Source organism: Cyanistes caeruleus, unplaced genomic scaffold (assembly GCF_971803275.1).
Source record: "Cyanistes caeruleus unplaced genomic scaffold, bCyaCae1.hap1.1 HAP1_SCAFFOLD_103, whole genome shotgun sequence".
NCBI lineage: Eukaryota > Metazoa > Chordata > Aves > Passeriformes > Paridae > Cyanistes > Cyanistes caeruleus.
The window spans coordinates 858656-879836 of NW_028255905.1; the positions used below are offsets into that span (position 1 = coordinate 858656).

The window sequence follows — 21181 nt, forward strand, 5'->3', positions numbered from 1 at the left end:
ATAAGGGGGTGCAGGGGTTTTTGGGGGTGGGTAAGGGAGTTCCAGGGTTCCCAGTGCCCCAAAATGAAAGTTCAAGGGGGTCTCTGTGCCCAGGAAGTGGGGTTTGCCCGGAAATGGAAGTGCAGGGGTTCCCCATTCCCAGTGTAATAAATGGAATTGATTCGTGCTACTTAAATTGCAACTGTTACTAAAGTTATCATTAGAAACGATCAAGAATTAGTGTTACAAAGCAGATGTACCCCTTTGCAGATGTTACACGTCAAAATTAAGGTACAGGATGTAGTTTAGAAAATAAATGGTCAGTAAAATCAGAAAAAGGAGGAAACTTATGGGAAACATTAATGAATATGTATAAGCATACAGTATATAAGTTTAGCTTGAAGTGCTTTGTTTCGTACGTGAGGTGAGGTGAGAAGAACCCCCCACACCCCAGTCGGTTTTCCTTATGCCTTAAGCATTTGTAACCACTGGCCAATTATATTCACATATATATATATATATATAAATATGTATCTGAATATATCTACTAAATTGTATCTCTTTTTTACTAAATTCTATTCTTTTATTATTTTGTATCCAATTTATTAAGCTATGTTATCAATTAATTAAATTTGATTGTTTGGAAATTTGAAAGTCATTTATAACACTACTATATCAAAAGCAGTTAAAAGTGATTACAAACTGTGCTATATCAAAATCGTTGTGATTATAATAATTTGCAAAAGCCAGCACATAATAGCAAAGGGCAACAACAACATAGTTATTTCTCACAAACACAGGGCAGGTTTTTCCCTTGCATGGAGCACTTGCGCCTTCCCCGGGCCCCTTCTGCCCTCCCGCAGAACCAGAGGCATTTTCCAGCGCGCACAGTTTGTAAGCAAGAGCCGGCTGCAGCCCAGAAGGCTCCAAGCGCCTCCTTCCAGGCTGACTCTGCAGATGCCGAGGCTGCTCTGGGCTCTGCCAGGCTCTGCTGGGGCTCAGCTCTGGGCGAGGCTGGGCCCGCTCTCCCCTCGCAGTGCTCCGGGTAGCTGAGTCACAGCGGGAGAAGGACAGGACACCTCAAGGGATTGAGGTTTAACAGAGATTTTATTCAAATAACTGCCATAACAAACAGGCTGTCCTAACTATTCTAACTAACTCACAGTACTAACTACCATTACTAACTACTTGTCCTAACTACTATAACGGAAAGCTGGCCTCCCGAGCTTCATCTCCTCCTGCGCTGCTCCCTCAGTTGCTTTGCTGCAGTGATCAGAGGGGTCAGGCTGGAGAGAGGCTTGGCTGATGACAAAAATGGGTGCTGCCCAAGGGATAAAAAAGAAAGAAATGAACTGTTACTTTCCAGACTCAAGTTCCTCACAGGCTCTGTTGCAACAGGACAAAGGGGAATGGTTTGAAAGTCAAGAGAGGGAAGCAGGCTCAGATTAGATGTAAAGAAGAATTGCTGTAGCAGGAGAGTGGGGAAACACTGAGAGAGGGAGCCCAGAGATGTGGGAGGTGGCTCCTCCCTGGAAACATCCAGGCTCAGGTCAGGCAGGGCTCTGAGCCACCTGATGTGCTTGAAGATGTCCCCGCTCGTGGCGGGGCACCAGCTCCAGATGAGCTCGACAGGAGCCTGCCAAGCCAAAGCAGGCGAGGATTCTGCTGGCTTTGCGTGTGAAAAGCAGCGGGACTGGAGATGATGGGAGGGGGGCCCCACAAGAAAAGCCCTCCCTGGCGCTGCCGTTTCCCCCGCAGCCGCTTGGCATTCACCTGCAGCAGCTCCTGGGCAGAGAAGCGCCGCTCCTCGTCCGGCTCCAGGCTGCACTCGAGGAAGTCCCGCAGCAGAGCCGACAGGCGCCTGGGCTCCTGCAGCTGCGGGCTCCCGTTCTGCCGGATCAGAGCGCGGGCCTGCAGGAAAAGCAAACACAGCGCTCTGACAGCTTCCTCCACACCCACAGGTGCTCACATCCAGCCCGCTTTCTCTGCCCCAGCTCCCCGGGCACTTTCCTCCCTGGCACAGATGCTGCTGCTCACAGCTCATTCTTCTGGGCCAGCCAAAAAACCCAAACCCTGGTGCAGCCACAGCCATTGCAACATCCAAATGATCTTGCCTTCAGAGCCGACTGCATTGGCTGACTTTGTCAGCAGGAACCTCCATCAGAAATAGCCCATTTTGCTTCTCCAAATACAGACGCCAGCTTTACAGGCCATTTTCAAGAGTTAGTGTGGTCTGCCTGTGTTATTTCAAGGGATTCTTACATCAAATGCATCTCTGCAGTGCCACTGACACTCAAGGAAAAGCATTCCTGTTGCCCCATGCCAGAAACTGCCAGGCAAGGAACAGCAGGTTTGTGTGGCTGAAAGCTCAGGCCTGGTGACACAGAGAAAGTAAAAGGAAGGAAAGAAATATGTTAGAGTGTGGGGATGTTAAACAATCATCTTCATGTTTTAGACAAGTTTCCCAGTGAGAAGAGCCAGGGGGAGTTCATCTCACAAAACCTCTTTTAGAAACTCCTCCAGAAATCTTGTTGGGTTTGGGTGTGGGTGTTGGGGTTGGTTTGGGGTTTTCTGCAAGACAGCATTAGAGCTGATGCACTTGCTTCATGTATTTGGGTCATCCTCACAAGAGCTGCAACAACTTAAATCCCAAAGCAAATTGTTGCTGGAGGCTGCAGAATATTTTTCTGTGTTCAGGCTCAGGTGATGTGGGAATTCCCTTTGCGATGTGCAGAAACCTCCAGCTGCTCCTCCCAGTGCAGGGTCACCCTGTGCTCACAGGCCTCTGCAAAGCCTGGAGAATTTGCCTCTTACCATGGCCCCCGTTTGCTGGAAGTAAGGAGGTTCTCCTTCCACCATCTCGATGGTCACAATGCCAAAGGACCAGATGTCCACCTTGGGGCCGTAAGGAGAACTGGTCACAACTTCTGGGGCCATCCAGTGAGCAGTGCCCACCATGGAGCTGCACTGGTCCTGCTCAGGGCTGAGCTGAGCGCAGAGGCCAAAATCAGCTGAGGACAGAAACAAGCACTGTCAAAGGCAGCTGCAATGAGGAAACCAAGCACAAAGATTCCCCACTCTCAGTCTGGGAATGCATGCTGAATCCAGCTGGAAAAGTGCTCAGGGCTGTAGCCAAGGAAAGATGGAAGTGGACTGACGCTGCCCGCTGTGGCCCGTAACGCTTTAGGCTAGCTCTGCTCACTGGCCGCTTGCAGCGTCAGGAGTGGGGAACGGTCTGGGAGCTGTTTTCCCCAGACCGAACCTTCAGAGCCCTGGTGCCACTATAGGCTCTGCGGAATCACGGCGTCGTGGGCTTCGGCGAAGAGATGGAGGAGACCCAGAGTCTAAGCAGCTTTCCAGGAAGAAGGATTTATTAAGGGAAAGGGAACGGTGACAGGACAAGGGCTGGAAAGGTGCACAGGAACCCCAAGGCTCTGGGCAAGCAGCACCTCTGTGCGCCTCAATTTAAGGTGGGGAGGGTACAAACACAGGAACCAATCAGGGTATCTCAGGGGAGGAGATGGGGGGAGGGCTTACAATGTTGGGGACCAATAGGAATAACCTGTGGGAGGGGCGGCAATCACAATGCCAATGGGGCCTCGAGTGAGGGATGAATGACAGGGAAGGAGCTAGAACAAAAGGTGGGGTTTACACAGATTGATGGGGTTCAGGGGCAGGAACAGGGTGATGGACAAGGAAGGTTCAGGAAAAAGGGGAGGGGTTTACAAAACTGACAAGCGGGTAAAACCATTCCAACTCATGGGGGGAATAACATTGAGAACAAACCATTTAAATTAATAATCAGAACAAAATGAACAGGCGGCAACATCTCCCCCTTTCTTTTTTAGAAAGAGGAGGTTGCATCCGCAGGAGGTGCAGAGGGCTCAGGGTACCAGTCTTTAAGGGAGGGAGAAGGTGGAGGCGAGGAGGAAGGAGAAGGAGCATCAACAAAATTAACTTGGGGAGGAGGAGATACAAGGTGGAGAACAGATTGAATTAAACATTTTCTCAGAATGGCGAATGCAACTAAAATTATAAAAATGATGAAAACAATCCATAAAACAGTTTTCAGGATGGATGAGAGCCATCCGGACAGTCCCCAGTTGGAAAAGATGTTGGTGGCCCAGTCCTCATGTTCTTGTTTTATCTGGTGGACCATGCCTCTCATCTGTTCGATGGTCTGGCGAATGGAGGGACTTTTTGATGTCAAGTTCATGCAGCAAAGCCCCTCAAATTCCCTGCAGTCGTGGTTGTGCAGGAGCAGCAGGTAGTCTATGGCCGCCCGATTTTGGAGGGTGGCTTGCCTGGTGATTTCCTCGTCTTCGAGGAGGTCGCTTAGCGCAGCTGACGTTAAATTTGCTTGTTTTACTACCCAACACTCGAATTGGCCTAATTCTCCAAGGGCTTGAGCAGCGGCTAACCAGGGCAGAAAAACAGACACTGCTACCCGTTTTAGCTTACTCCAATGGAAAATTTCTGAGTCGCAGTCTGGGTCTAAGTCGTCCAAGCTGCGCTTCTTGATAGCCGAATTATTCTTTTGGCTCCAATTTTCGATTTGGGTCGTGTTGGGTGAAAACAAGGACAGCCGGCCCAGTGTGCACGGCCCTCCGAGAAGGCGAGAGGGGATGCCTGCCCATGCCCGATCTCCACAGATCAAAAATAAACCTTTGGGTAACCGAAGAGGGGAAGGATTAAGGGTTGAGGGCATCTTTACATGTGCAATGTTCTGGCACCACTTGGCTGCTTGGAACTGCTTGTTTACTTGTTCCACCTTTGGGTATGGGGCAGGATCAGAGGGATAATAACGGAAATGAACGCAGAATGACGCCGGGGAGGAATCTAAAAGGTCGAACTCTTGGGGCTCAACGGTCGCTTTCTCAAGCGTGGCTTGCCAGTCTCTCCAGAGGAGGAGGGGGTTCTTCGCTGGCCTTCTGATCTTGTACATTGGCGCTGAGCGGACGACACGTTGAGCCGGCCTTCCCTGGTTGGCGTCCTGGAGCAAGGTGGTAAGGGAGTCGGGAAACTCTTCAGGCTTCAAAGGGATCCCCACCAGGCATGTTGACATTGGATTTCCTGCTGCTCCGGTGGAGAGGCACAGCTCGTCGCGCTGCAGGGACTTCGCCAACATGACCCATACGTTTTGCTTTGGCTGAGGCACGATCCACCCTTCCATTTGGGCTACTACCAACATCACACCGAAGATGATCCCGGCGACGCTTGGGGCTGTCATGTCTTCAGGGATGGCTCTCTCTAAAACAAAGCAAACATAAAACATAACTTAACTGAAAGGTAAGTTGGCATAACAAAAGGGTTCAGGGTTGTTTTCTCCTCCTCCTCGGGTTGGGGGTGGCTCACCCGGACGCAACAGTGCCGGCATCCTTGACCCCATCCGGCGGCCTGCTCGGATGTTTAGGGACGTAAGGCTTAACCCACCGTTGTGGGATCCACCTTAGTCCCTGGGGCGAGGATACGCAAGCGTACCCGTGCCCCCAGGTCACTAGGTCAAAAGGACCCATGATTTTCTGGGTCTCAGGGTCTCGGACCAGCACTGGAGGGCGGTGTTGCAATCGGTAGCTGTCGGCAGTCTGGAAGTGCCGGGTCACTGGAGGGTTGGGATCTTGATCCGAACAATTTAGAAAGTTCAGAGTGTAAAGGGCCTTGCACAGTCGTTCTTGTGGTGTGCAGCCCTTCACAGTCTCCTTCTGGTGGAAAAGGACACGCTTGAGCGACTGATGGGCTCGCTCAACAATCGCTTGGCCTGTGGGGGAGTGTGGGATGCCTTTCTTATGTTCCACTCCCCACTCTTGCAGGAATTCCTCCAGTTTCCTGGAGGTGTATGCTGGGCCATTATCTGTTTTTATTTCTTTGGGGACCCCCAACACAGAGAAAGCCTGCATGAGGTGTTTGCAGACATGCTCGGCTTTCTCCCCTGTGTGGGCAGAGGCAAAGACCGCACCTGAGAAGGTGTCGATGGAAAGGTGCACAAAACGGAACCTACCAAATTCAGGGACGTGTGTTACGTCCATCTGCCACACCTCGCAGCTCCCCAGACCTCGAGGGTTGACCCCCGATCCTAGGGAAGGCATGGCGGTAGAATGACAGTGCGGGCATGTGGCCACAATGGCTCTGGCCTGGTCTCGCCTCAGGTGGAACTGACGGACCAGTCCAGGCACATTCTGGTGGAACATCTGATGACTCAGCTTGGCTTGCTGAAACACATCAGGGAGCTGGGCCATTGAAACAGGGGTAGCGAGGGAATCTGCTATTTTATTCCCCTCCGCTACCGGACCAGGGAGCTCCGTGTGTGACCTTACGTGCATTACGAAGAAAGGCTGCTTTCTGTGGGAAACAGCATAGATCAGTTTAGAAAGCAGCTCAAACAGCTTAGGATTGGAGACCTCCTTGAGAGCTGCATGTTCAGCTCTCGCGACCACCCCTGCTACATAGGCCGAATCTGTAACCAGATTGAAAGGTTCAGAAAACCTCTCAAAAGCTCTAACGACTGCATCCAACTCAGCAACTTGTGGAGATCCCTCCACGTATTTAACATCTGCTTCCCACTGCTGAGTCCGAGGATCTTGCCAAGTCACTACTGACTTGTGAGATGCTCCGGATGCGTCTGTAAAAACAGTCAGAGCTTTGAGGGGCTTTCTGCTCCGAACTTCTCTTGGAATTACATCGAACTTTGCGTTAAAGAATTTATGGGCAGGGGCGTGGACCGAAATTTGTCCGCAGTAACTATCCAGAGCAATCTGGAGGGTCTCGTTCTCCTGTAACAGCTGATTGAACATCTCCTTTGTCAGCTTATCTGGGGACGCTTTGTCCCGAGACAAGCTAACAGGCACCCGAATGCACGAAAAGTCACACCCAGCCATTTCCCGAAGTCTAGCCCTAGCTCTCCTGATGAGCTGAGCCATCAGCTCTTGTGGCCGGGTGACACTTTTGGACCGCTGGTGACTCAGGAAGACCCACTCTATGATCAAGAGCGGGTCCCTGGAGCCCTGGTCCCATTGAAAGATGAGCCCACACAGGTGTGGCAGTCTCCCCAATACAATAAATTCAAAGGGTAGGCTCGGTTCGTACCGATGCGCCTGTCTTTTGACTAGCGCATCCTGTACCTTCTCTAGTGTTTCCCTCGCTTCTGGGGTCAGGGTCCTGGGAGAACTTAGCTCCTTCTCCCCCTTCAAAAGTAAGAAGAGGGGGGCTAGGTCTTCAGTAGTGAGGCCCAGCCAAGGTCTGACCCAGTTCAAGGTCCCACACAGAGAGTGAAGGTCTGCCAAAGTTTTCGGATTGCTGTTGATGGCCAATTTTTGAGGCACAATGGTCCTCTCAGCAATCCGCAGACCCAGATATTTCCAGGGTGGCATCTTTTGAACTTTATTTTCCTGGAGTTGAAAACCTGCCGATGTTAAAACCTTAACCACTAGGTCAAGAGATTGTGTAAGTAAATCGTCATGGGGGGCACACACTAGGACATCATCCATGTAGTGATGGATGATGACCTCCCCCATTTTGGAGCGCACAGGAGACAGCAATGAGGAGACATACCACTGGCAGATAGTCGGTGAGTTCTTCATGCCCTGGGGCAATACCCGCCAGTGGAACCTCCTCATTGGGGCTTCTCGGTTAAGGGTGGGCACCGAGAAGGCAAACCGTGGGGCATCTTCAGGGTGTAGAGGAATTTGAAAAAAGCAATCCTTGATGTCAATTATCGCCAAATTCCAATTTCGGGGGAGCATGGTTGGGGAAGGCATCCCTGGTTGAAGGGGCCCCATGTCTACAATGATTTTATTTATCGCACGAAGATCGTGGAGGAGTCGCCACTTGTCTTTCCCCGGCTTACGAATGACAAAAACCGGAGAATTCCAAGGGCTCGTTGTCTCTACGATGTTGCCTTTTACTAATTGCTCCTCCACGAGCTCGTTGAGCGCCCTTAATTTATCTTTTCTGAGCGGCCACTGATCAATCCAGACCGCTTCATCTGTGATCCAATCCAGCTTCTGGAAGGGGCGCTCCACAGTGGCCGCCACTAAAAATCCCGGGGGGTTTTCGGGATTTCAATTCTTGCCCCCCATTGAGACATGAGGTCTCTCCCCCATAAGGGAACCTGGAAGTCTGCGACGAATGGGCGTAAATTAGCCAATTGCCCATCCGGCCCCTTAATTTGCACCACGCTCTTTGAAACTCGAGCCAATTGGGTGCCCCCTATACCCTGTATTTTCCCCGCCACAGGTTGCAACTCCCAATGTGACGGCCATCTCCTTTCGGGGATGATCGTCACATCTGCCCCTGTGTCAAGCAGACCCTTCATGTTAACAAACTCCGCACCCTGCTTGACGCTGCAATCAATGATAGGCTTATCTTCACCCACCACTTCTGCCCAGTAGACGCCTGGTGCGTGGTCATCTACTGAAAATCTTTCAGGCATTGGGATAATTTGGGCAATAATTTGCCCTTTTGGCAAGAAATATGGTGGGTGAGTGCAGCGCGCCAGGAGAGTGAGGTTCTCCGGACTACCCGGGAAGGTAATCGGAGAAATCTCAATCTCTGGGGGTGTGTATTTAGTGTCCCCGATGGCAATAAACTTACAGTCGTGTCCAGTTTCCATCTGATCCCCCTCCAGAGGGTCCGCAGCCACCACCGTCCAGTGCTGGGACCGGAAGAGGGTGTCTTTGGTGGTGATGAGATGTCGCGTCCGGGATACGTGCCATGTCCAGCGTTTAAGGTCTCCCCCCTCCGCGATACCTGCCCCATTTTTTGCATCGCGCGGGGCAGGTCCGCGCCGCGCTCCTAGTTTTTTTTATTAGATACTTCTTTATGTACCCTCTCCCCTGAACCGTCCCCCATCGGCCCCTGGTGAGGGTGGTTGGCAGGACAGTTCCTCGCCATGTGGCCCAGCTGTCCACACCGATAGCATTGCGTGGTTCTCGCCGGCGGAATAGCGGTGTGCCCCGCCGGGTGCTGGGTCACTGCTGCCGTTGGTGGTCTCCTGACCGTGTGTGGTGGTGGCGGCACCTTGGACGTCCCCACTAATGGCACTTTCTTCTCGCACGCATCAATGAGGGCGTCCAGGGTCGGCGGTGGATACATAGGCAGACTAAAGATAACTTGTTTGCAGATGTCGTTGCAATTGGCTTTTGCCATTTCGAGGATAAATTGTTCTTGCATCTCAGGCCTATCCACCTGTCTCTCTATTTGTTCCTGCAACCGGTTCACAAAGATGGTAAATGGCTCATTGGGGGATTGTCTGATGTTCGAAAAGTTGGTAAGGGGTTCCCCCCCCGGCAAGATGTTAAATATTTTTTCAGCGGCCTCCGTAATTTTAATCAAAACAGGCCGGGGTAGAACCCTAGCCTGATCTTCTGGTTTTACCCAATTCCCTTCACCGCACAGATGATCAATTGAGAGAGGGTTTTCATCCGCGTCAACCGCGGACTCCTCGCTGCGCAGCAACTCAGGAAGGATGGCCTCCAACGATTTCTTCCACCTCTGTTTCCACAGCCTATAGTCAGCTGGGGAAAGGAGGCAGGCAAACAACTCTTTTAAATCGTGGGGGACCATTTCGTTTGCGGAGAAGGTGGCCTTTAACAGGCCTTTAAAATATTCACTTCTCCTGCCAAACTCTTTCTGAGCCTTGCACAGCTCCCTCTTCGTCTGGAAGGAGAAGGGCTCCCATTCTTGGTACCTCCCCCCCCTTCCTCTAAAACTAACCGGTGCGGCAAAGGGAATTATAACCTGTTCCGGGTTCTGGCTCTCAGGCCTGTCACTTCCGGTTCCCGAAGCGTGGGAACTGGTGGGAGGGGCGTGGGAACCGGAAGGGGAGGCGTGGGAACCGGGAGGAGGGGCGTGGGAACCGGAAGGGGAGGCGTGGGAACCGGGAGGAGGGGCGTGGGAACCAGAAGCCGGAAGAGGCGGGGCTGGAGGACCGACTGAGGGGGAGGGTTGAAGGGAGGAATGGCGGCCGGAAGGGGTGGAGTTTTGGGAGGTAACAGTTTGGGGACACACCCCCGAGGAGGAGGAACTATCTGAGGGCAAGTGGGAGGGGTCAGGGTAGGAAGGGAAGGAGGAGCTAGGGAGGAAGGGGTTGGACTTTGAGGGGAGAAAGGGATTGTGGGAAGAAGGAGCACAAGGGAGGGGTCCGACCATGTGGTCCCCGCCATCTTGTGTCCCTTGGGGGCCATTTTGGGAATTATGTAAGGTATGGGCAGACTTAGGGGAAGATTCAGGGGAACACCGGGAATTAGGGAGTGTAAGGGAACCAGGGTTCTGGGAGCAAAACTGGGGATCAATAACTTTATCAACTCGGGGATTTGGAACTTGGGAAGGGAAAAACTTGGAGTTATCAACTGGGGAAGTAGGGGAATGGGTAAGGGCTCCGGCAGCTTGGCCAGGGCTACCGGGGCAAGGGTTCTGAGGGAGGCTTGGGGAGCCAGGGAGACTACTGCCGACTTCGGAGCCCTGCGTTTCACGGGTTGCTCCGCAGGTCTCCCCCAACTTAGGGACAAGGGACGAGGAGCAGGGGTTTGGGGAAACCGGGGAAACTGAAGAAACTGGAGAAGGCTGCGTTGGCTGTTTCTGCTTTTCCTTCTTCTCAACTAAAGCGGTCCGAATCAGAACGAAAAGCGGGATTAATTTGGCGGCTGTCTTGTCCCCCTGAACTACTAAAGCCGTTAATTTGGACCCGACCGAATTCCAAAATGACACAGAAAGAACATCTTCGGGGGACATATGGGGAAAATGCAGAAAAAGCCAACGTATCAGCCTCTTAACCAACCCACGTGAATATTTGTGCTTCCCACCCTCAAGGAGACCCACAACTTGGAAATAAATCCCCCTCTGCGGAGCCGACAAACGCGCACCCATCTCTTACACCCCCGGCTCCACAGTCTCACCACCCCCCAACGGCAAACGAGAAATTAAAGAACTAAAACAAGGGTCTGGACCCGAATCACACTCACTCCCCCCCCCAGGGGAGTCTACCAAGGAGCTACCAAGGGGCTCACGCACACGCCCCCCCCGCCTTCTCCCCCACCGGGGAAAACTTACCAAGTCCAGACAGTGGCCGTGGGAGGTGTCCAAAGCCCCAGGAGCGGTCCCTCGTGTGCGGAGAGATTGTCGCTCCTTCCCCCGGGAGCGCCGCCGGACAAAAACCGGCCTGCTGCAACCGGGGTAGCTGCCGCCCAAAAGTCTTTATAATCCAAAAACGACTCCTCCGGGGGTCTCTTCTCGCTGAAGAGGCCCCACGTTGGGCGCCAGCTGACGCTGCCCGCTGTGGCCCGTAACGCTTTAGGCTAGCTCTGCTCACTGGCCGCTTGCAGCGTCAGGAGTGGGGAACGGTCTGGGAGCTGTTTTCCCCAGACCGAACCTTCAGAGCCCTGGTGCCACTATAGGCTCTGCGGAATCACGGCGTCGTGGGCTTCGGCGAAGAGATGGAGGAGACCCAAAGTCTAAGCAGCTTTCCAGGAAGAAGGATTTATTAAGGGAAAGGGAACGGTGACAGGACAAGGGCTGGAAAGGTGCACAGGAACCCCAAGGCTCTGGGCAAGCAGCACCTCTGTGCGCCTCAATTTAAGGTGGGGAGGGTACAAACACAGGAACCAATCAGGGTATCTCAGGGGAGGAGATGGGGGGAGGGCTTACAATGTTGGGGACCAATAGGAATAACCTGTGGGAGGGGCGGCAATCACAATGCCAATGGGGCCTCGAGTGAGGGATGAATGACAGGGAAGGAGCTAGAACAAAAGGTGGGGTTTACACAGATTGATGGGGTTCAGGGGCAGGAACAGGGTGATGGACAAGGAAGGTTCAGGAAAAAGGGGAGGGGTTTACAAAACTGACAAGCGGGTAAAACCATTCCAACTCATGGGGGGAATAACATTGAGAACAAACCATTTAAATTAATAATCAGAACAAAATGAACAGGCGGCAACAGTGGACCCTTAAAGAAGCCCTCAGCTTTCATGCTTGGCTTTTACTGATTTCCTTTGAAGCTTTAGATTGCAACTCCTGCCCCTCTGGGAGGGCCATACCCAGAGCAAAGGCACTCCTGACAGCCTGCTCCTCTCCTGAGCTCTCTGCACGGGGCAGCCGCTCTCAGCTGGCAGCAGGGGCCGGGCAGTGCCACCAGCAGCACTTGTGGGGCTCTGGCCCTCACTGGGAAGCAGCCCCACAGCCGCACCCCGGGAGCGCCGTGCCTGGCCAGGAACACCCACCCAGCTTGACAGAGCCGTCCATTCCCAGAAGGATGTTGGAGCTCTTCAGATCTCTGTGGATCACCCGGATGGAATGGAGGAAATCCAGGCCCTGCAGACACTGAGAGACAACAAGAAACACGAGGGGAAAAAATCAGAGGCCGGAATATATCACACAAGAAAGGACAGTTTAGAATTCTGCCAGCAGCAACTTTGCTGTGACAGCCCAGGAGTGCAGTGCAGACAAGCTCCAGGCAAAAGGTTCAAGGCAAAGCTGAGAACAGCAAATCCAAAAAAGCCAGGGAGTACCACAACAGCAGGAAAGAACACAAGAACAGAGTAGAAATGCAGTGATATTTGCAGGCCGTTCACTTCAGAGGCTCTTTCCTCTCCAGCTCATAAAAACAACACAGAAACAAAGGCCTGAGCATGGAGCCACTCTGCTCTCACAGCCTCTTTGGAAGGACCATGGTGTCCCAGCCATGGGAAGCACAAGCAGGATCCCTCACCTCCTGACTGACAGCTGCCATCTCTCCTTCAGCCATGCGTGTCTGTCTGACAACGTCCTGCAAAGTTCCTCCATCCATGTATTCCATCACCAGCCAGAGATCTCCATCAACAAGGAAGCTGGAAGAGGAGAACAATGGCACAGAGATGAATGTGCATTGCTCAATTCCCCCAGGGAAAAGCCCAGAGTGGAGTTTTGTTCCCAGGTCACTTGTCAATGAGGACAGAATCAGATGGAGAGACATTCCTGCCAGGCTGCACAGGCCTTGGAATCTGCACAGGCTAAAGGAGAAGGAGGCACCCGGGAGAAAGGAGAGGCCTTAGATGGCAGGCAGGTGAAAAATGCACTTTAGCAACAGCCCAGCTCAATGTGGAACCACAACACTTGTCCCCAGCTGCTTCAGCATCTGAACTCATCAGTTCCACCATTCCCTCCGGAACAAGGCAACACAACTTCCAGAGTTATCCAGGGGAGGAGGCCGTGCAGCACTTGGGGCAAAAGCAGTCAAATGCTTGGAAAACCTTGCACAAAGTCCCTTCAGAAATAGGCAAGGCCATGGAAAAATGGGCAAATGAGGCATTTCTGGAAACAAGAACCTGGTTTTCCTGTCACCTGCAGCAATGGGAAAGGGCTGGGAAGAAGAAGCCAAGGAAAATAATTTCTACCAGGGTTTATCAGCACTTGCTGTAAAACACAGCAAATGGGGTCAACTTGAAGAAAAGGCCAAAGCAAAGCAACAAAAGCACATGGAAGGAGTGAAGTGCCAGGCTGTTGTTCTGGGAAGATATGGCCGGGTCAGGCATTTTCAGAACAGGCTACAGACTGGGGATGCCAGGAAAGATGAACGCAGGGCCCGTGCATGGGAGAAGACCTGAAGCACTCACCTGTCCAGAGAGTTGACAATGTTGGGGTTCTTCTTGTCCTTCAGGACCACGACCTCATTCACAGCTCGTTCCCTGTTGTGCCCTCTGAGACTCATTTTCTTGATGGCCACCTGAAGGGACATTGCAGACCTTTAACTGGAGCAGTCTGTGGCAGGAGGCCACAGCAAACACGGAGCGAGTCTTTTTGGAGCGAGCGAGCCGGGCTGTGCCAAACTGCCTTGGGATGGGACACCAGAGCTCAGCAAGTGCCATTCCCACAGCCCATTGCTCTGCTCGCTGGGGCTGTTACAGGACTCATGGCCAGAGACATTTGGCTCTGTAAGCTCTGCAGAAATGCTCCCTCAGCTGTCAGCCTCAAAGCTATAACAACATTCTCTGCACCTACAGTCTTCTCAAATGGCCTCAGCACTCTTAGGATTATTATTCCAACACATTTTGCAAGCAGGAGGTAATTCTGTTTCTGTGCACACAGAGCAAAACAGCCGGGAACCCTTTAGCAATTCTATGGCATTTGGCCATGATTTCAAATGTCCCTGCTCTGTTTGGGATAGCACAACAAAGCAAACGTGCACATCCATTGCTCAGATAATCCCTGTCACAGCTGCCACTGACACCAGACCCAAACACAGCTGCAGGGTTTAGGAGAGAGCTTTGCTCTGCACATCCATCTTCTCATTTCTCTCCCTGGCTCTGTGGGAACAGCTGAAGTAGAACTAAAACCCCAAACTGAGCCCAAGCAGGATCTCTCCTTAATTAGGCCTTGAGGTATCCTGATGAAACTCAGGATGATAAAACTGCTAAATAGTGTTCCTGTTCGAGGCTGGGATGAAGGTAAATTGAGCCTCAGTCTCCACCAGCTGATGCATTCACACTTTTAGACATGAAGACCAGGCCAGGGTGTCCTGCTCTGACAGACACCGCTGCCCTCCTTGCCTTCCTTTGGGCACTTGAGAAGGACCAAGTCTGTCCCAGCTGTGCTCTGCAGGCTGACCCTGCTCTGCCTTCAGAGGAGCAGCCTGTGCAGGAAAGCTCTGCTGGGCCCCACAGCTCCAGCCACAGCTCCCAGCAGAGGGGAAAGCCCTCGAGAGCTGCCAGACGTGCTGGGTGTGTTGACACTGACCTCTCCTCCCGTGGCCCTGTCGAGTCCTTTGGAAACGGTTCCAAAAGCCCTGGAGACAAAAACAGCAGAGAAGAAAGAAGCAGCGCTTTAGGCCCTGGCAGTGAAAGCCAGCCCAGACAGGAGATCTCTGCTGCCTGCAGCGTTCACAAAACACCCGAGTGCATCCACCCTTCAAACAACAGCACAGCAGCCACCAGCCCTCTGCCATGCAAGGTGTGCAAGAGAAAACAGTTATCAATTCTGATCAGCCCTGAGAGGCAGCAGCATCATACCCCAGTGTCTGAAGGGGTTTGGAGCTCTCCTGACTTCTCACTGCATCCTGCACCAGCAAAATACCTGGGCCCTGCTTGTGCAGAAGTAACTGCCTTGCACTTACCCTTGGCCAATCTGCTCCAGTTCCAGGTATTTCTCGGCAGGCTCCCCCACGCTCACGGTGTTCCCTGAAAGAAACCAGGGGGAAGATGCTCCCTCTCAGATGAGAGCCAGAATGCAGCCCCACTCCCTGGGGCCGGGAGCCCCTTGCTCTCAGCTGGGGAAGGACAATAAATGACCCTGTGCCATTCAGCTGCAGAGCAACCCTGGGTGCAGCTGATGCTGAGACACACACACAGCACCCTGCTCTGGCACACAGGAACAGAGCAGACGTACTCAGCTGCATCAGGCTCCACTCCCCGCTCCCCTCTGGCTGCAGGGCTGTGCTGCTGTCAGAATGTTCAGCCCAGGATCCTGCAGCACAGGGAGCTTCAGTGTCCTCTTCAGGAGCAGAGGGAGGTTCTCCATCTTCTTCCCAAAGCACAGCATCTTCTCTTTCCTCTTCCCAAAACTCTGCAGCTTCTCTGTCCTCTTCCCAAAAAGCTGCAGGTTCATCATCATCTTTCCAAGCCATGGGACATTCTCTGTCCGCTTCCCATGCTGGAAGATGTTCACCCTCCTCTTCCCAAGCCACAGGATGTCCACCGTCCTCGTCCCCCACCGGGAGATGTCCACTGTCCTTGTCACACACTGCGGGAGCCTCGCCGTTGTTTTCCCAAACCGCGGGGTGTTCGCCCTCGTCTCCCAGAACAGCGGGAAGTTCACTGCTCTCTTCCTCCTCTTTGGCCTCCTCTTTGCAAGCAGAGGGAGCCAGAGGAGGTGCTGATGCTGCTTTGGTGCCCTGTGGACAGACGGGAGCGTGAGGGACGGGAAGTTCTATCTCAGTTATCACCTTCTTTATCCTCAGCTACACATCCAGCTGCACTAAGCAGAAATAGGGTTCAGAGCTGTTCAAACTAACAATGGGCTAAAGCCCACATTGCCACTTATTGTTGGGAATTCCATATTCCAGCATGGCTAAAGCCAGCAAGCAATCTTCTGCCTGCAAAACCAGTCCTGCAGCTCTTCAAAAGCTCTTCAGCAGAAACAGAGAAAACTGCCAGGGATCTCTTTGCTGCTGCTGCTGCTGCTGCTGCAAAGACACTGACAGGAACTTTCCTTCAGCCTCCCAGGCTGGCACTCGGCTGCCACACGCCGAGCTCACAACTTGCTGCACAATTCTGAGCACCAAAGCTTCCTTTGCCACTCACCGAAGGAGGAGCTGCTGGGGATCCACGCGTGAGGTGCCCTGCAACGGGAGAGGGAACGTGAACCAGATGTTGTTAGGAAAAAACTGCCTGTGGTGGGAAATGAGCAAGGCAAGCCCGAGAGAGCATTTTGCTTTCACAGCATCCCTCCAGGAGCCACAGGCCCTTCACACAGCAAGCAAGAGAGCAGCACAAAATACTGGGCTGTGTCAGCTCTTGGCTGGAGCAGCAAACGGAGGGAGTTCCAGGCTCCGCTGCCACAGACTCCCCGCTTGAGGGAACAGAACCCCCCCAGGCCTCATTGCAAATGCTGTGCACGCCCCGCTGGCTGCAGACACCCCCTTTTTCAGCTGCAGCTGCTGGCAGGAGCTCTCCCAAACCAACCCTGTCCTCATGGCAATTGGGTCACAGAGTCAACTCCGTTCCAGTGGAAGAACAGAAAGCACACAGCAAGCCCAAAGCCACAGAGGCTGCACCGAGGGAAAACCTCAACTTACGTGCCAAGTGGGTTAAAAAATACCCCGAATAAGCCACAGAGAACAGAGTGCCAACTGCAGCAACCACTTGCTGCATCATTTTGGCTGCGCTGCACACGTCTGCAGACTGTACCCCTGCAAGCACAGAAGGACACCCGTCAGGGGCTGGGCTGGCTGCTGAGAATGCCTCGGGCAGGAGGATCCTCTGGCAACGAGCAGGCGCCCAGAGCCGCTCTGGACACTGAGGCCTCCGTGTCCCACAGCAACGGGAACACCACGGGGACGTGGCAACGCTCCTGTGACACCACAGCAGCCGCTCACGCAAAAACCGCCTGGAAGCTTCTCCTGTGTCACAAAGGAGCACAAAGAATCCTCCCAGGGCACGGCCTATTGCCCAAAGGATCCAAGAGGAACTCTGAAAATGCAGCAAACAAGGACACCCCATAGCCCAGCCTGAGCACTGAGGAGGAACGAGGACAGCACCAAACCAGAGCAAACACGACCTGTAGTCACTGATACTGCTGAATAAAACCAGCAAGGCTTGTTCCATCTGGAATCTTTGTTCTAGTTCTAAAAACAAGCAAGGTTCTCCACTGTAAATATACAGAAGGCAGGAACTGGGGAGGAGGTGGGATTAGGAAGGAGGAGGAGCAGGAGGAGGGAGAAAGGAAAAGGAGGAGCAGGAACAGGAATAGAAGGAGAAGCTGGAGGTTCCAGTGCCCCCTGTGTCCACAGCACCCCCAGCCACGGGCCCATCGCCCCCACCTCATCCTGCAGGTGAGCAGGGAGGGGGAGCTGGTCCCAAATCTGTCAGGGGGACCCTGAGAGGGTCTTTTTATTGGGGTGTGTTTGGAACTTGCGGATTGCGGAACTGAGCCCCAAATATTGTCTGGCATCCCTGGGAGGTTTTTTTCTCTGGGTGTGTAGGTTTGGATCTTGCAGGACCCCAAAGCTGAGGCCCTTGGGGGATCTTTGGGGTCCACATGGCCATTGCCCAGTATTGGCTGGGGGAGGACATTGGTCCTGGGGACCCCCGGGAGAGCAGAGGAGAGGAACCCCTGGGACCCCCAGAATGGGGAGAGCAGAGAGGGGCGATCCCAGAGCTGGGGGATCCTGGCAGCTTGGAGAGGTGGGAGCCTGGAGAGGAGACACTCCTGGGATCCCTGGGATCTCAAAGCAGAGCATCAGGGGAGAAGGGACCCCATGGACCCCCAAAAGCCTCTGGATCATCGCTAAGGGGGACCCCAGAGAAGGGGGAACCCCTGGAGCCCTTGGACCCCCATCATCCCTGGGAAGGGAAACCTCTGGAATCCCAAATAGGAAAGACAAGAGATGGGGAAATCCTGGGACACTTTTTTGGGGCTGAATCTTGATATTTTGGAGATTTTCTTGGCCACAAGACTCCTGCTGAGCTCTAGACATGGACTTGGGTAGGAGGAGCCTCTACTCCAAGGCACTCCCACTTTGGTTTCCCCCAAACCAGGATTTGTCATTCCCAAGCCATGGCCAGATGGAGGAGGAGGAAAATCCCCAGAGATCCTGCATGAGGAGGGGCTGCAAACCCAACCCAGGGAGCTGCAAGGAGTAAAGATCCCCCCTGTGCCAGGAAGGCATCTGGAGATCCTGCCGGAGCTCAGAGCTGGGGGAGAGAGCTCATGGCAGGGAGAAGCCCCACAAATGCTTGGAATGTGGGAAGAGCTTCAGCTGGAGCTCCAACCTCGGGGCACACCAGTGCATCCTGAGTGTGGGAAGAGATTTCCAAGGAGCTCAGGTCTCATCAATGTCAGTGGATTCACACAGAGGAGAGGCCCTTCGACTGCCCTGACTGTGGGAAGGGCTTCACAAAACTGCACCCTCATCAGGCACCGGCACATCCGCACTGGGGTGAGGCCCTACGAGTGTCCCCAGTGTGGGAAGAGCTTCTCACAGAGCTCTCACTTGACCAAACAGATCTTCCTGACTCCCCGTGGGCACCTGGGTAAACACAAAGGCAGGAATATCCATCAGAACACAGACCAACAATGGGAATTGCAGATTGACTGCCCCTGGAGATTCACTGGGATGCAGAGATACACCCAAAGCCCCTGGAGAAGCCCATGCCAGAGCAGGGGAATGCCTGAGATGAGGCTGTGACCCCAGGGGACACCTGTGGACAGAGGGGTCCCTGCTGGAGCCGCATGTCCTGGAAGGTCTGACCCCGTGGCAGAATGACCCACGCTGCAGCACTGTGAGGGGGCTGCTCCCCATGGAATGGACTCAGGTTGGAGAAGTTCCTGGAGACCTCTCTGGTGGGAGAGATCCCAGAGTGCAGCAGGGGAACGACTCCTGTCCCTGAACAGCAGGAAAAGCCCCGGGAGATGAACTGACCATGGCTCCATTCCCTGTATCCCTGCACTGCCAGGTTAGGATGCAGAGCTGGAAGGAGGGAGGGGTGGAAGGACGGTGCTTTTAAGGGTCTTCTTATTCTCCTGCTCTGAGCTTACTGGCAATAAATTCAATTCATATTTCCTGTTTTGTCCATGACTGTGTTTGATGAGGAAACAGTCTCAGGTCCTTAACTCATGAACCCTTGGTTAAATTTTCTCTCCCTGTGTGGCTGTGGAGGGCAGTGAGAGAGCAGCTATGGTGGGTGCCTGGACTCGGGCCAGCATCACCCCACTGCAGTGGGACATGTCCTTGTGTGGCCCTGTGCTATGGTGCTACAGGTGCTGTTGCTTTTGTCTCCCTTATGATTTTATCTTTTGCATTAAATGCTTGTGAAGTGCCCCCGGTGACCCTCGTTATTCCCTCGGCTCCGATATCCCTGTCCCTTCCCCTGCTCCCCGTCCCACGTTCCATCCCGGCTGGCGGAGCCTTGGAGCTGCCGTGGGGGCCGTGGGGCTGCCCCGGGGGCTGCGCCCCGAGCCGGGGCCCCTTCCCAGTGCTCCCAGTGTGCCGCTCCAGCCTGGAGCAGCCAGCGAGGGCTTCAGCTGGGACGGCAGAGAGGCGCTGCTGGAGGGTCCCGGTTCACTTCGCTTTGGTTTTGGTAATTTTGGGAGTTTAGTGCAAGAAATCTCTCCTCTCCTCCACTCAGCCAAAGAGGCGGGGGGGGGTTCCCTTTTTTGGGGGAAATCACAGCGATGCACTGATGCTCCTAATTAGATGTGCATGAGGCTCCAGGGCTTCCCGCTGAGCCGGAGGCACCCAGCAGCCAGGGCTGGGCAAGGCGGGCCGGGAGGTGCGGAGAACTTTGTTTGTGTTGGGAGCTCAATGGCGGCTCGGGCCGGGCCCGTTCCAGGGCTGTTCCTCATTCCCGCCTTTCCCCTCACGCAGCCCGGGGCGGGCCCTGAGAGCGCGGGGCGGGGCTGTGCCGTGTGCAGAGCCCGCCGCTCGCTGCGATTGGCTGCTTCTGCCGTCACTCGTGGCACTGGCGCGCGCTGATTGGGCAGAGCGGGGACAAGCCCGGCCCCGCTGGCGCCCCCAGGGCGGCCGTGGGGCAGGAGAGCCGCCATTGCCGGAGCGTCTGTGCGGGCGCGGCAGCGGCGGCAGCAGCGGCCGGAGCCCGGTGAGGCGGCGGCGGAGCTCGGAGGCGGCCCCGGCCATCGCAGGTGGTGAGCCGCGCTCGGTTCTGCGGGGGCTCGGGGCTCGCTGCGGGCCCGGGAGGGGGCGGCAGGGGGCTGTGGCGGGTGGCTTGTGCCGTGGCCGGCCCGTGTTGGCCCTGGGCTAAGGGCGCTGCGGGAGCGGCTGCCCGCGGTCTCCTTGCCGCTGGGGCCTCGGCAGGAGGCGGTGGCGGAGCAGCGCTGGCTCGTCCCGCTTCGTGTCGGGAGGCCGGAGGTGGCTGCGCTGGGCCCGGGGCCGGGCGGGAAAATTCCCGGCGCCAGAGGTTTGTGTGGCCCAAGGAGCCAGAGGAGCGGTGTGCAAGTGACTTTATTGCTGCCCAAAGGGAGAGGCCATGGGGCATTTGCCGTGCGCTCTCTCCAGGTGTTGGAGGACGCGGCCTCGTTTTTGTCCTGATTTTCCCGGCCGCATGTCCCTGTCCCTTTGCCCAACACTGGCCGAGGTGCTTGGAAGGTTCAGCCTTCCCGATCCGCCTACTGCATGTCCTTTTTGTATAACACCCGATATTCCTGGCTCTGTGAAGTGTTTGTTCTTTTGGAAGTTCAGGAATGTATTGGGACTTGGTCTGAGCAGCAGTCCTTGTCAATTAGTAACATTTTCTGAAAATGATGGTTTCTCCCTTTGTTGCCTTATGTACAAGTCCCTGGCCCTATCTCCAAGCAGATTCACTCATTGCCTCTGTTTTTTCTTCCTGGAATCAGTCCAATTCCTCCTGCAGACAGGAAGCCCCTGGGCCATTGTGCAGGCTTTGTCCCATCAGTGTTAATTTGCATTTCTAAAGCTCCTCTCCTGGCTGCCTGGAGCAAAGCTTCTCTTCCAGGGCAGACATCCCCTGACTCACACGTGGCCCCCCACAGATCTGCTATT

The 21181-nt window shown here is 54.2% G+C and overlaps 1 protein-coding gene and 1 long non-coding RNA gene across 3 annotated transcripts; both read right to left on the minus strand.

Moving 5' to 3' along the window:
• Nucleotides 1-1067: 1067 nt before the first annotated feature.
• On the minus strand, nt 1068-20044 carry LOC147646291 (uncharacterized). Of its 2 annotated transcripts, XM_086873666.1 has the most exons (11): nt 16739-20044; nt 16245-16282; nt 15331-15835; nt 15059-15122; nt 14683-14731; nt 13563-13672; nt 12680-12797; nt 12192-12291; nt 2794-2990; nt 1753-1890; nt 1068-1300 (listed from the first exon to the last, which is right to left on the minus strand). In XM_086873666.1, exons 1-11 carry the CDS (start codon nt 17265-17267, stop codon nt 1208-1210), a joined length of 1941 nt encoding a protein of 646 aa, XP_086729792.1. In that variant the 5' UTR covers nt 17268-20044; the 3' UTR covers nt 1068-1207. The 2 variants fall into 2 exon arrangements, with proteins under 2 accessions (XP_086729792.1, XP_086729791.1); XM_086873665.1 differs by lacking the exon at nt 1068-1300 and having other exon boundaries at nt 1452-1890.
• Nucleotides 8618-11522, minus strand: LOC111944914 (uncharacterized). Its single transcript, XR_015281922.1, has 2 exons — nt 11026-11522; nt 8618-9180 (listed from the first exon to the last, which is right to left on the minus strand). It is a non-coding gene; the product is annotated as an uncharacterized LOC111944914 (long non-coding RNA).
• Nucleotides 20045-21181: the final 1137 nt, after the last annotated feature.